This window comes from Carcharhinus amblyrhynchos, chromosome 7 (genome assembly GCF_965287045.1).
Source record: "Carcharhinus amblyrhynchos chromosome 7, sCarAmb.v2.hapA, whole genome shotgun sequence".
In the NCBI taxonomy this organism is placed as follows: Eukaryota; Metazoa; Chordata; class Chondrichthyes; order Carcharhiniformes; family Carcharhinidae; genus Carcharhinus; species Carcharhinus amblyrhynchos.
Genome location: NC_137330.1, coordinates 123,469,092 through 123,484,674, shown reverse-complemented (window position 1 = coordinate 123,484,674; position 15,583 = coordinate 123,469,092). Strand labels below are relative to the sequence as shown.

Here is a 15,583-nt window from a genome sequence, read left to right as displayed (position 1 = left end):
CAGCATTTCGGGTGCAATAAGCCCCACCCACAGCGCAATTCAGATTCGCGACTTCTTTTTCAGGCTGATTGTATGGGGGTGCCTGAGAGCAGTTTTCCAAGTCAAATCTGAATTGCGCCCAGATTCAGCACTTAGAATCAAAATGGTAAAACCGGGCCCTACAAGTTTCAATAGATACGTGAATAGAAAGAAGTTGGTGAAGACATATGTAGGTCCCCTACAGACAGAAAAGGGGGAATGTATAAGAGGAGACAAAGAAGTAGCCCAGCAACTGAATACATACTTTGGTTCTGTCTTCACAAAAGAGGATACAAATATGATACCAGAAATGTTGGAGAATGCAAGATTTAGTGAGAGGGAAGAACTGAGGGAGATCAATGTTAGAGAAATGGAGCTGGGAAAATTGATGGGAAAAGGCGGATAAATCTCCAGGGCCTGATAATTTATATCCCAGAGTACTTACGGAAGTGGATCCAGAAATAGTGGGTGCATTGGTGGTCATCTTCCAGGATTCTATAGATTCTGAAACAGTCCCTACAGATTGGAGGGTAATGAACGTCACTCCAATATTCAAAAAGGGAGGTCAAGAGAAAACAGAGAATTATAGACCAGTCAGCTTAACATCGGTCATGGGGAAAATTCTCAAATCCATTATCAAGGACGAGCAGCGCATTTAAAAAGCAGTGGTAGGATCAGACAGAGTCAGCATGGATTTCTGACGGGGAAATTATGCTTGACAAATCTGTTGGAATTCTTTTAAGATGTAACTAGTTGAATTGACAAGTGGGGGACCAATAGATGTGGTATATTTTGACTCTCAGGAAGTGTTTGACAGAGTCCCGCATAACAGATTATTGTGCAAGATTAAAATGCATGGGATTGGGGAATATGTATTGAGATGGAAAGAAAACTGGTTGGCAGATTTCATTTTGATTTGATTTGATTTATTATTGTCACATGTATTAACATACAGTGAAAAGTATTGTTTCTTGCGTGCTATACAGACAAAGCATACTGTTCAAAGAGAAGGAAACAAGAGAATGCAGAATGTAGTGTTACAGTCATAGCTAGGGTGTAGAGAAAGATCAACTTAGTGCAAAGTAAGTCCATTCAAAAGTCCGACAGCAGCAGGAAAGAAGTTGTTCTTGAGTGGGTTGATATGTGACCTTAGACTTTTGTATCTTTTTCCCAAAGGAAGAAGGTGGAAGAGAGAATGTCCGGGGTGTGTGGGGTCCTTAATTATACTGGCTGCTTTGTCGAGGCAGCGGGAAGTGTAGACAGAGTCAGTGGATGGGGGGCTGGTTTGTGTGATGGATTGGGCTACATTCACAACCTTTTGTAGTTCCTTGTGGTTTTGGGCAGAGCAGGAACCATACCAAGCTGTGATACAACCAGAAAGAATGCTTTCTATGGTGTATCTGTAAAAGTTGGTGAGAGAGGAAATAAAGTTGCAGAAAAGTTGCAAAGAGGAAACAAAGCATAGGAATTAATGGGCCCTTTTCAAATTGGCAGGCAGTAACTAGTGGGGTGCCGCAGGGATTGATGCTGGAACCCCAGCTATTCACGATATAGATTAATGATTTGGATGAGAAAATAAAATGTAACATCTCAAAGTTTGCACATGACACCAAGTTGGGTGGGAGGGTGAACTGTGATGAGGATGCAGAGATCCTTCAGCATGATCTGGCCAGATGGGTGAGAGCAAATCAATGGCAGATGCTGTATAATTTGGATAAATGTGAGGTTATTCACTTCGGAAGCAAAAACAAAAAGGCAGGTTACTACCTGAATGGCTGTAAATTGGGAGAGGAGAGTGTGTAGCGGGACCTGGGTGTCCTTGTGCACCAGTCACTGAAGGTGCAGCAGGCAGTAAAGAAGGCAAATGGCCTGTTGATCTTCATTGCAAGAGGTTTCGAGTGCAGAAGCAGAGATGTGTTGTTGCAACTATACAGGGCCTTGGTGAGGCTACACCTAGAATACTGTGTGCAGTTTTGGTCTCCTTTTCTGAGAAAGGATGTTCTTGCTGTCAAGGGAGTGTGTTGAAGGTTTACCAAGCTGATCCCGGGGATGGCGGGATGATATGTGAGTTAAGATTGACTAGGTTAAGATTGTTTTCACTGGGGTTCAGACTGAGGAGGGGATTTCATAGAGACTTATAAAATTCTAACAGAACTAGACACAGTAGATGCAGGAAGGATATTCCCAATGGTGGGAGAACCAGGGGTCACAGTCTGAGGATTCGGGATAGACCATTTAGGACCAAGATGAGGAGACATTTCTTCATCCAAAGAGTGGTGAGCCTGTGGAATTTATTACCGCAGGAACTAGTTGATGCCAAAACATTGAATGTATTCAATAGGCGACTAGATATAGCATGTAGGGCAAATGTGATTGAGTCATAGACGTTTACATCATTGCAACAGGGCCTTGGGCTCAACTTGTCATGCTGCCCCTCTTTTAACGCTAAACTTGTTCCAATTGTTTTCATTTGGCCCATATCCCTCTATACCCATCTTACCCATATAACTGTCTAAACGCTTTTTAAAAGACAGTATTGTATCTGTCTCTACTACTACCTCTGGCAGCTTGTTCCAGATATTCACCATCCTCTGTGTGAAAAAAATGCCCCACTGGACTGTTTTATATCTCTCCCATCTCACCTTAAACCTATGCCCTCAAGTTTTAGATTCCCCTACCTTTGGGAAAAGATTTTGATTATCTAGCTGATCTATGCCTCTCATTATTTTATAGATGTCTATAAGATCATCGCTAAGCCTCTTATGCTTCAGAGAAAAAGTCCCAGTCTATCCAGCCTCTCCTTATAACTCAATCCATCAAATCCTGGTAGCACCCTAGTATAAGATGATGAATGGGATGGATAGGATAGAGGTGGAGAGACTCTTCCCGCTCAAAAAAGACAGTAGGACTAGGGGGCACAGCCTCAAGATAAAGGGGAGGCGGTTTAGAACGGAGTTGAGGAGGAACTTCTTCACTCAAAGGGTGGTGAATCTCTGGAATTCTCTGCCCGTTGAAGTGGTGGAGGCTGCCTCGCTAAATATTTTTAAGAAGCGGGTTGATGGGTTCTTGATAAGAGAGGGGATTAAGGGTTATGGGGAGAGGGCGAGAAAGTGGAACTGAGCCACGACAGATCAGCCATGATCTTATTGAATGGCGGGGCAGGCTCGAAGGGCTAGATGGCCTACTCCTGCTCCTATTTCTTATGTTCTTATGTTCTTAAATCTTTTCTGCACTTCTTCTAGTTTAATAATATCCTTTCTATAATAGGGTGACCAGAACTGTACGCAGTATTCCAAGTATGGCCTTACCAATGTCTTGTACAACTTTAACAAGATGTCACAACTCCTGTATTCAGTGTTCTGACCAATGAAACCAAGCACACTAAGTGCCTTCTTGACCATTCTGTCCACCTGTGCCTCCACTTTCAAGGAGCTATGAACCTGTACTCCTAGATCTCTTTGTTATAACTCTCCCCAACACCCTACCATTAACTGAGTAAGTCCTGCTGTGGTTTGATCGACCAAAATGCATCATATCACATTTATCTAAATTAAACTTCATCTGCCATTCATCAGCCCACTAGCCCAATTGATCAAGATCCCGTTGCAATCCTAGATAACCTTCTTCACCGTCACTATGCCACCAATCTTGGTATCATCTGCAAACTTACTAACCATACCTACTAAATTCTCATCAAAAAGTTATGGGAAGAAAGCAGGATTAGGCTGTTGAGTTGGATGATCAGCCATGATCGTAATGAATGGTGGAGCAAGCTTGAAGGGCCAAATGGCCTCTTCCTGCTCCTATCTTCTATGTTTCTATCCCTCTTTCCACGCACACTGTTTGTACCTGTAAAGACTTGATTACCTGTAAAGATTTGCATTCCAACCATTCTTCCCATTCCAATCTGTAATTATCTTGCAATTGTGTCATTGCTTATATATGCCATGTTTGTAAACCTCCCTCCACTCAACTGATGAAGGAGCAGCGCTCCAAAACCTCGTGATTCCAAATAAACCTATTGGACTGTAACCTGCTGTTGTGAGACTTCTTACTATGTCCACCCCAATCCAACATTGGCATTTCCACACTATAAAATTCTAACAGGGTTAAACAGGGTAGATTCAGAAAAAGTGTTCCCAATGGTTGGGGAGTCCAGAACAAGGGGTCATAGTTTGTGGATAAGGGGTAAACCCTTTAGAAGTGAGGTGAGAAGAAATTTCTTCAGCAAAGATTGGTGAATGAGTAGAATTCACTATCACAGGAAGTAGTTCCAAAACTTCCAACACCTTGTTTGATTTCAAGAAATTAGATATAGCTCTAGGGGAAAAAGAGATCAAGAGATATGGGGGAAGGCTGGATCAGGAAATTGAATTTGATGATCAACCGTGATCAAAATGAATGGCTGAGTAGGCTCGACGGGTTGAATGGCCTACTTCTGCTTCTAGTTTTTATGAATTGCTGCAGTGCTTGTAGATAGTACAAACTCATGCTACTGAGCATCGGTGTGGAGGGAGTGGATGTTTGTGAATGTAGTGCCTGTCAAATGGGCTACTTTGTCCTGGATGATGTCTAGCTTCTTGAGTGTTGTTGGAGCTGCACCCATCCAGGTAAGTAGGGAGTGTTCCATCACAGTCATGACATGTGCCTTGTATATGCTGGACAGTTTTTGGAGACTTCCTGCAGTTTCTGATCTGATCTTGTAGCCACTGTGTTTATGTACATAGATCTTAAGTAACATTAAACTCAGCCAGCAATCTCTCACTCTCCTAGAACCAGAATCGTACAATTTTCTTCCTTTAGCCACCTGGATACTCTGGTAGGCCCTACTTTCAGCAGTTGCACCAAATGTTTGTACTGTAGCTTTTTGAGACAGGTATCCTCTAGTGAAGATAGGCTGCCTTACAAAATTCCTCTCTTAGTTTCTGCCCCAGTGTGTCTGTTGGCCCCTCAGACCCTATGTGAACAATGCAGGATTGGTTTTACAAGTGGGTAAAGTTGTTAACTTCTTAAAGATGCAGCTATGACAGTTATTTGTTTTATCTTTTCACAAAAAACATGCAAAATCATGTAATTTTGTATCACATTTTTATCTGATTATTTTGTTCTGTTAACACAGGTATTGGCCTAACAAGTGATGGCACCCAAGGGCCACCACTCCCTCCACCTGCACCCCCTCTTCCTCCTGGACCATCACAGCTACCAACATCAGGACCACCATTGCCACCAGGTCCACCACCTGCACCTCCATTGCCAGTGTCAGGACCCCCTCCCCCACCTGGACCACCACCTCCCCTTCCTGGGCAGGCATTGCCTCCTGTTCCACCTCCCCCCCCAGCCCCACCTCTTCCCTCCTCAGGTTTTCCATCATCTATGGCTGAAGATGATCGTCCACTGACAGGATTGGCAGCTGCTTTGGCTGGAGCTAAACTCAGAAAAGTGGGACGGGTAAGTGCAAGTTACGTAGGGTTAGTTCTCCAATATAAACCCATTCACTGTGTTAGCTAGTGTAATTTGTAGCAATGCAAATGCAGATACTGCAAAACTGGAAATCTGAAATAAAAACAGAAACAAAACGTTATTCATTTTTACAGGACCTGATTGTCACAGGCTGGCCCAGCAGTTACTGCCCGGCCCTAACTGTTCTCCATTTCAAATGGCATTTTAGAGTCAAGTACAGTGCTATGGATCTGGAGTCACGTGTAGGCCAGAAAAGGCAGATTTTCTTCCTTAAAGGACATGAGAAAACCAGATGGATTTTTACAACAATTAATTAATCTTATCAGTAAATTGTTATTGAATCCCACCATCTGCTATGGCAGGAATTGAACCCGTGGCTTTTGGTCTTGCTCTGGATCCCTGGAATAATGAGTGAATGACGATAGCATTATACCACTGCCTCCCTTAAATATTGAAAATACTCAGCAGGAGAGAAATAGACTTAACAGGCAGGACTTTTCCAAGACTGGAAATCCCCGCTCGAGTTCAATGGACCCTTACACTCTACGCTTGTCATGCTGGGTGGGACAGGAAAATTCCGCCCACTGCTTAGGATTGTGATAACAATTCATCAGGATTAATCTAAAGTAATCTTTTCTGGTGATGCTTAGCAAATGAAGGAATGCTTTCAACAATTTTAAAGGTCAAAGTTAAAGTGTGAGCACCACTTCAAGGAGTTAGCCTTGGCTTAGTTGTAGCACTCTCATCCCAGAAACTAAAGGTCTTGGATTCCGGTCCCATTTGAACAAAGGGTCCCTAGATTTGAACAAAGAACTCAGGCTGACATTGCAGCTGACTACTGAGGGAGTGTTGCACCGTCAGACAGATAAGATAGGAATCTAAAGCCCGATCTGAACACTTAAAATGTAAAGATCCCACAGAGCATTTGAAGGTGAAAAGGGAGTTCTGATATCATTTTGGAAAATAGTTATCTGGTCATGTATTGCATGTATTTGTGATTCCTTGCTATAGGCACACTGGATGTCATGTTTTGACATTACAGTAGTGACTCGACTTCAAAAATTACATTTTAATTTAAAATAAATTATGACTTATAATAAATAAATTATTAGGTCACTGACGAGACCTGAATTTACTGCCCGTCCCTAGTTGCCTTCAGAAGTTGATAGTGAGTTGCGTTCTTGAACCACTGCAGTTCCTGACAGTGCTGTTAGAGAGGGAATTCCAGGATTTTGACACAGCAACAGTGAAGGAACAGCTATGTATTTCCAAGTCAGGATGGTGGATGACTTGGAGGGTAACCTCCTGATTGTGGTGTTCTCAGATATGTGCTGCTCTTGTTCTTCTAGATGGTAGTGGTCATGGGTTTGAAAGCTGCTCCCTAAGGAATCTGGTGAGTTCCTGTACATCTTGTACATGGTACATATGGCTGCCACAGTTCATCTTCATTGGATGTAAAGCAAAGTAAAAAAGTTTAGTTATTAGTCATAGCTTACATTAACATTTCAATGAAGTTATTGTGAAAATCCCAAGTCACCACAATCTGGCACCTGTTCAGTTAGACTAAGGGAGAATAGCATGGCCAGTGCTCCTAACCAGCATGTCTTTGGGCTGTGGGAGGAAACTGGAGCCCCTGGGGACACCCACGCAGACACAGAGAGAAGGTGCAGACTCCACACAGACAGTAGCCAAGCTGGGAATTGAACACGGGTCCCTGGTGATGTGAGAACATATGAACTAGGAGTAGGAGTAGGCCATCTGGCCCCTTGAGCCTGCTCCTCCATTCAATAAAATCATGGCTGATCTTTTCGAGGACTCATGTCCATTTACCTGCCCACTCTCCATAACCCATAATTCCTTTACTGTTCAAAAAGTTATCTGTCCTTGCCTTAGAAGCATTTAATGATGTAGCCTCAACTGCTTCACTGGGCAGGGAATTCCAAAGAATTAACAACCCTTTGTGTGAAGAAGTTCCTCCTCAACTCAGTCTTAAATTGACTGGGTTTGTACTCGTTGGAATTTAGAAGGATGATGGGGTATCTTATAGAGACGTATAAGATAATGAAGGGGATGGATAGGGTAGAGGTAGAGAGATTCTTCCCGCTCAGAAAGGACAGCAGGACTAGAGGGCACAGCCTCAAGATAAGAGGGGGGGAACAGTTTAGAACGGAGTTGAGGAGGAACTTCTTCAGTCAAAGGGTGGTGAATCTCTGGAATTCTCTGCCCATTGATGTGGTAGAGGCTATCTCGCTAAATATATTTAAGACACGGGTAGATAGGTTTTTGGTAGGCATGGGAATTAAGGGTTATGGGGAGAAAGTGGAACTGAGCCACTTCAGATCAGCCATGATCTTATTGAATGGTGGGGCAGGCTCGAAGGGCTAGATGGCCTACTCCTGCTTCTATTTCTTATGTTCTTAAATCTACTTCCCCTTATTTTGAGGCTATGCTCCATAGTTCTAGTTTCACTCACCAGTGGAAACAACTTCCCTGCTTTTATCTCATCTATTCCCTTCATAATCTTGTATGTTTCTATAAGATCTCCCCTCATTCTTCTGAATTCCAATGAGTATAGCCCCAGTCTACTCAGTATCTCCTCATAAGCCAACCCTCTCAACTCCGGAATCAACCTAGTGAATCTCCTCTGCACCCCCTCCAATGCCAGTATATCCTTTCTCAAGTAAGGAGACCAAAACTGTACTATGTACTCCAGGTATGGCCTCACCAGCACCTTATACAGCTGCAACCTAACCTCGCTTTTTTTAAACTCCATCCCTCTCACAATGAAGGACAAAATTCCATTTGCCTCCTTAATTACCTGCTGCACCTGCAGACCAACTCCTTGAGATTCCTGCACAAGGACACTTAGGCCCTTCTGCACAGCAGCATGCTGCAATTTTTTACCATTTAAATTATAGTCCATTTTGCTGTTGTTCCTACCAAAATGGATGACGTCACATTTACCAACATTGTACTCCATCTGCCAGACCTACACCCACTCACTTAGATTATCTATACCCCTTTACAAACTTTCATCTTCCTCTGCACACTTTGCTCTTCTTAGTGTCACCTGTGAATTTTGACAGACTACACTTGGTCCCCAACTCCAAATCATCTATGTAAATAGTAAACAAATGTGGTCCCAACACCGATCCCTGAGGCACATCACTAGCCATTGATTGCCAACCAGAAAACACCCATTTATGCCCACTCTTTGCTTTCTGTGAGTCAATCCTCTATCTGTGCTAATACATTACCTGTAACATTGTGCACCTTTATCTTATGTAACAGTCTTTGGTGTGGCACCTTGTCAAATGCCTTCTAGAAAACCAGATACACCACATCCACAGGTTCCCCATTGTCCACTGCACATGTAATGCTCTCAAAGAATCCCACCAAATTAATCAAACATGACCTGCCCTTCATGAACCCACGCCAACAGGACAATTTATATCCAGATGAGTCGCTATTTCTTCCTTGATGATAGATTCAAGCATTTTCCCTAATACAGAAGTTAAGCTAACCGACCTATAGTTACCTGCCTTTTGTTTACCTCCTTTTTTAAACAGTGACGTCACATTTGCTGTTTTCCAATCTGCAGGAACCGCCCCAGAGTCCAGCAAATTTTGGTAAATTACCACTAGTGCATTTGCAATTTCTCCTGCCATCTCTTTTACTACCCTGGGATGCATTCCATCAGGACCAGGAGACTTGTCTACCTTTAACCCCATTGACTTGCCCAACACTCCCTCTTTCGTGATAATAGTTTTTAGGTTCTCAACTATCCTAGCCTTCCTGTCATCAATTTTTGGCATGTTATTTGTGTCTTCCACTATGAAGACTGACACAAAATATCTGGTCAATGCCTCAGCCATTTTCTCATTTCCAGTTATTACATCCCCATTTATACATCCCCAATAAGGCAGCAGTGCTCACCACTGTGCCATGTGCTGTAATGTAAAGCACATTGGTACACTCTTATGTCATGATAGATGCTTAATAAATGGAAATCCCTTTCTTTCTTTTGCTTTTTGGAGGTCTTGAGCAGGATTTTATGGACTCACTCATCCTGAAATGAAATCTCCTGCCCAAGGTCAACGGATTTTTCCATGGTCCTCCCGTTGACCATTCCAATTCCTGTGGTGTGCGGGACGGTAAAATTCTGGCCTTTTTCTGAATGGAGAATTCATGTGAATTCTTTGCTGACCCTCACTTTCCAGCTTCAGAATAAAAGGTCGGCTCTTGTGTCAAGTACTCAAAAGCTGCAAGGAAGACCTAATAGCTTGTTTTTTGCTTTTTAGAGCAAATTGTGTATGAGAAAGTTGCTGACAGCTTGGCTGCAGTAGATATTGTTGCGATGTCCATGGAGACCTGTGACAGTTTAAAAGAGTGGTGGAAATGCACTGTTGATTAAAGACGATATTGATATGACATTGAGGAAAAAGATATTAGCAAAGGTGATGTGAAATCTGTACGGGTCAAGTTAAGAAACAACAAGGGGCAAAAAGCATTGTTGGGGGTGATGTACGGAACACCAAACTATAGTGGTAATGTTGGGAAAAACATGAGGCAGGAAATCAGAGATGTGTGTGTTAAAGGAACGTCTGTGACATTTGTATATAAATTGGGAGAGTCAAATTAGTCACAGTACGTTACAGGAGGAATTTCTGGAGTGTATATGGAATGGTTTTCTGGAGCAATATGTTGAGAAACTAACAAGGGAACTGGCCATCTTGCAATAAGAAAGAATTAGTTGTCAATCTAGTTGTGAGAGAACCACTGGGACAAGTGACCATAATATCAGACTTCTTTGTCAAGGTGGATAGTGACATAGTTGATTTTGATACCAGTGTCTTGAATCTCAATAAAGGTGACAGTGATAGTATGAGGCATGACTTGGCCATGATGGGCTGGGAAACATTACTGATAGAAGGGACAGTGGACAGGCACTTAAAGAACGAATTGATGAATTCCAGAAGTTGTTTATTCCTCAAGAGTGTTAAGGGACAGGACTTGTGGCCAAACCATGGCTTACAATGGGAATGATGTGGATATGCCGGCGTTGGACTGGAGTAAACACAGTAAAAAGTCTGACAACACCAGGTTTAAGTCCAACCGATTTATTTGATAGTAAATTCACTAGCTTTCGAGGTTACCCTATCTGTAACCCCCGTGACTTGCTTGGGTTTGCAAAACCTCACTTGCTGTACTGTCTGGAGACAATACACATCTCTTTAACCTGTGATCAGTGCTCCTTCCACTCACATTGTCGGCCACTTTAGGACTTGAACAGCCGGTTAGGTGTAAAGATTCGCATTCTAATCAGTAATCTGTAAACTGCCTGTGCTTTATATGCTCTGTCTGAGGCCAGAACTCTCCATTCACCTGACGAAAGCTAGTGAATTTACTATCAAATAAATCTGTTGGACGTAAACCTGGTGTTGTCAGACTTTTTACTGTGTTTACAATGGGAAATCAGAGATAGTATCTGATTCAAGGAAGAAGCATACAAATTGACAAGAAAAGGCAAAAGGTCTGAAGATTGGGAGCAGTTTAAAATTCAGCAAAGGAGAACCAAGGTATTGATTAAGAAGGGAAAAATGGAGTATGAAAGTAAGTTAGCAGGGAGCATAAAAACTGATTGTTAAAGTTTCTATAGGTATGTATAGAAAAAAGGATTGACAAAAACAAATGTAGGCAGGGTCCTTCCAGTTAGAAACAGAAAAATTAATTACGGGGAATAAGGAAACAGTTGAAGAATTAAATTCATACTTTGCTTCAGTCTTCACAAAGGAAGGCATGAATAATATACCAGAAGTTCCGAGAGAAATATGTTTTAGTGAGGGGCTGAAGGAAATAAGCAATAGTAGAAAAATGGTTTTGGGGAAATTGATGGGATTGAAGGTGGATAAATTTCCAGGTCCTGATAATCTTCATCCCAATCTTAAGGAAGTAGCCTTGGAAATGGTATATCCATTGGTGATCATTTTCCAAAATCCTTTGGACTCAGAACAGATTCCTACAGATTGGAGGGTAGCTAATGTGAGGCCGCTATTCAAAAAGGGAGGTAGAGAGAAAACAGGGAACAATGGACCAGTGAGCCTAACGCCGGTATTGGGAAGTTGCTAGAGTCCATTATCAAGGATTTCATAACTTGGCATTTGGAAGGCAGTGGTGTAATCAGACAAAGTCAGCATGGATTTACAAAGAGGAAATCATGCTTGACGAATCAATCGGAATGTTTTGAGGATGTAACTAGTAGAGTTGACCGAGGAGAACCAGTGGATGTGGTTTGTTTAACTTTCAGACGCCTTTTGGCAAGCTCTCACATGGCAAGCTACTATGTAAAATTAAAGCACATGGAATTGCAGGAAATGTTTTGAGATGGATAGAAAGCTGGTTAGCAGATAGGAAGCAAAACGTTGGCATAAATGCATCTTTTTCTGATTGGCAGTTAGTGACTAGTGGGGTTCCACAGGAATCTGTGCTAAGACCCCAACTGTTCACATTATATGTTAATGATTTGGATGAGGGAACTGAATGTATAATCTACAAATTTGCAGACAAAGTTGGATGGGGGGTAAGCTGTGAGGACGATGCACAGATGCTTCAGCATGATTTGGACAGACTGAGTGTGTGGGGATATGCATGACAGTACTGAGGGAGTGCTGCACTGTCAGTGGGTCAGTATTGAGGGAAGGCTGCACTGCCAGAGGGTCAGGGGACTTGAGTAAAAGTATAGGGATGTTTTACTGCAACTGTACAGGGTGTTGGTCAGTCCACACCTGAAGTATTGTGTGCAGTTTTGGTGTCCTTATCTGAGGAAGATGTCCTTGCTATAGAGAGAGTACCACAAAGGTTTACCAGGCTGATTCCTGGGATGGCAGTCTGTCATATGAGGAGAGACTGAGTAGGTTAGAATCACAGAATACTTCTGTGCAGAAGAGGCCCTGCAGCCCATTGAGTCCGCACCGATGCATGAAATGCACTGACCTCCCACCTAATCCCGCTTGCCCACACTTGGCCCATAGCCTTGAATGTTATGGCGTGCCAAGTACTCATCCAGATACTTTTAAAGGATGTGAGGCATCCCGCCTCCACCACCTCCCAGGCAGCACATTCCAGATCATCACCACCCTCTGAGATTTCCTCACATCCCCTCTAAACCTCCCACCCTCACTTTTAACTTGTGTCACCTCGTAACTGACCCTTCAACTAAGGGGAACAGCTGCTCCCTATCCACCTTGTCCATGCCCCTCATAACCTTGAACACCTCAATCAAGTTGCCCTCAGTCTTCTCATTGCCAATGAAAACAACCCAAGGCTAGCCAACATTTTTTGGTAACTTAAATATTCCATCCCAGCAGCGTCCTGGTAAGTCTCACTGCACCCCCTCCAGTGCATTCACATCCTTCCTATAATGTGGTGACCAGAACTGCACACAGTACTCCAGCTATGGCCTCAACAGGACATTGTGGGAGGTTAGGGAGGAAATTGCGGATCCCCTAGCCGAGATATTTGAATCATCGATAGTCAAGGGTAAGGTGCCTGAAGATTAGAGAGTGGCAAATGTTGTGCGTTCGTTTAAAAAAGACTGCAGGACAAGCCTGAGAACTACAGGCCAGTGAGCTTCACTTCTGTGGTGGGTAAATTGTTGGAAGGTATTTTGAGTTGAGTTTGAGTTGAAGTGGTGGAGGCTACCTCGCTAAATATATTTAAGACGCGGGTAGATAGGTTTTTGGTAGGCAAGGGGATTAAGGGTTATGGGGAGAAAGCGGGAAAGTGGAACTGAGCCACTTCAGATCAGCCATGATCTTACTGAATGGCGGGGCAGGCTCGAAGGGCTAGATGGCCTACTCCTGCTCCTATTTCTTATGTTCCTATGTTGAGAGACAGGATAAACAGGCATTTAGAGTTGCAAGGACTGATTAGGGACAGTCAGCATGGCTTTGTGAGTGGAAAATCATGTCTCACAAATTTGATTGAGATTTTTGAAGGGATAGCCAGGTAGATGAGGGCAGTGCAGTTGATGTTGTCTACATGGACTTTAGCCAGGCCTTTCACAAGGTACTGTATGGTAGGTTGCTGCATAACGTTAAATCTCCTGGGATCCAGGGTGAGGTATCTAAATGGATACAAAATTGGCTTCTTGACAGAAGCCAGAGGGTGGTTGTAGAGAGTTGTTTTTCAAACGGGAGGCCTGTGACCAGCAGCGTGCCTCAGGGATCAGTGCTGGGTCCACTGTTATTTGTCATTTATATCAATGATTTGGATGAGAATTTAGGAGGCATGGTTAGTAAGTTTGCAGATGATACCAAGATTGGTGACACAGTGGACAGTGAAGAAAGTTATCTCTGAACGCAATGGGATTTGATCAGTTGGGCCAATGGGCTGACGAATGGCAGATGGAATTTAATTTAGACAAATGCGAGGTGATGCATTTTAATAGATGGAACCAGGGCAAGACTTACTCAATTAATAGTAAGATGTGGGGGAGAGTTACAGAACAAAGAGGGGTACATGTTCATTGCTCCTTGAAAGTGGAGTCACGGGTGGACAGAGTGGTGAAAAAGGCATTCGGCATGCTTGGTTTCATCGGTCAGAACATTGAATACAGGAGTTGGGACATCTTGTTGAAGTTGTACAAGACATTGGTAAGGCCAGACTTGGAATACTATGTGCAGTTCTGGTCACCCTATTATAGAAAGGATATTAAACTAGAAAGAGTGCAGAAAAGATGCTACCGGGACTTGATGGTTTAAGTTATAAGTTGAGGCTGGATAGAGTGGGACTTTTTTCTTTGATGCGTAGGAGGTTGAGGGGTGACCTTATCGAGGTTTATAAAATAATGAGGGGCAAGATCAGCTAAATAGTCAATATCTTTTTCCAAAGGTAGGGGAGTTTAAAACTAGAGGGCATGGGTTTAAGGTGAGAGGGGGGAGATACAAAAGTATCCAGAGGGGCAAGTTTTTCACACAGAGGGTGGTGAGTGCCTGGAACAAGCTGCCAGAGGTAGTAGTAGAGGTACAATATTGTCTTTTAAAAAGCATTTAGATAGTTACATGGATACGATGGGTATAGAGGGATATGGGCCAAATGCAGGCAATTGGGATTAGCTTAGGGGTTTGAAAAAAAGGGCGGCATGGATAAGTTGGATCAAAGGGCCTGTTTCCATGATGTAAACCCCTATGACTCTTCACCACTCTATCCATCTGTGACTCCATAGGTTTCATGTTTTAAAATTTTCAGTGTCTCAAATGACTAAACAAAAATAACACTATTAACTAAACAGTATTTTCTTCCTGTATGCAACGTATAATTTAGGTTATTGAAGACTGTGCCCTTTTCTCCTGTGAATGATAACCATAAATCCCAATCTTGTTACATTACTCAGTCTCTAAGTAAACATCCAATTCTTCTGGAAACAATCCAAATTCATGTGCAACTCCCTGAAGTTTACTTCTATTCATTTGCTTTCCCAGTAACATCTTATAACCTGATTTTTTTCCAAATTTTCCCTCTAACTCCAGCTACACAGATTCCCCAGCCTTGTTTTAATTCATCAAGAGCATGGTCTTTAAATTGAGCACAGCCCACATCCACATTCCAAATGGTGAACAATGACCTTTTCTCTGTTTAAGGTCCGGGCTTGGCTATCATCCAACTCTTGCTCTTTTCCTCTCAGTTGGCTGCAGATCACACAAGACCAAAAACTCCTTTCTCTCTGTGATAATTCTGGTTTTAGGGAAACCTGTAACCTGACTGCAGAATGAATCAGTTATTTTTGATTACCCCAGCCTTTCATCTTGGAAACAAAGGGACAGGTTCCAGTACAGCTGTTAACAACCTGACGCCAGTAACACTTTTCTGGGAAAAGCAAAGTATTGTAGATGTTGGAAATCTGAAATCAAAGCAGAAAATGCTGGATAAACTCAGCGAGTCTGGCAATATCTCTGAAACAACAGCTAATGTTTTGGGTACATATGACCCTTCTACATATTTGGCACATCCCTTTGAATAAAGCGACTAAGTTTTGCATTTGATCTTTAACTATCAAACTACCGGTTTAATAGTGTAGGTCACATGATCCCTGTCCTTTACCCTA

At 42.7% G+C, this 15,583-nt stretch overlaps 1 protein-coding gene across 4 annotated transcripts in view; it reads left to right on the top strand.

Moving 5' to 3' along the window:
* enah (ENAH actin regulator) overlaps positions 1–15,583 on the top strand; it is a 561,715-nt gene that overhangs the window by 430,625 nt on the left and 115,507 nt on the right. For all 4 annotated transcript variants that reach the window (XM_080193082.1, XM_080193083.1, XM_080193084.1 and 1 more), the window contains one exon: positions 5,138–5,466. In XM_080193082.1, coding sequence (XP_080049208.1) covers positions 5,138–5,466 — 329 coding nt within the window. The remainder of the gene's footprint in view (positions 1–5,137; positions 5,467–15,583) is intronic.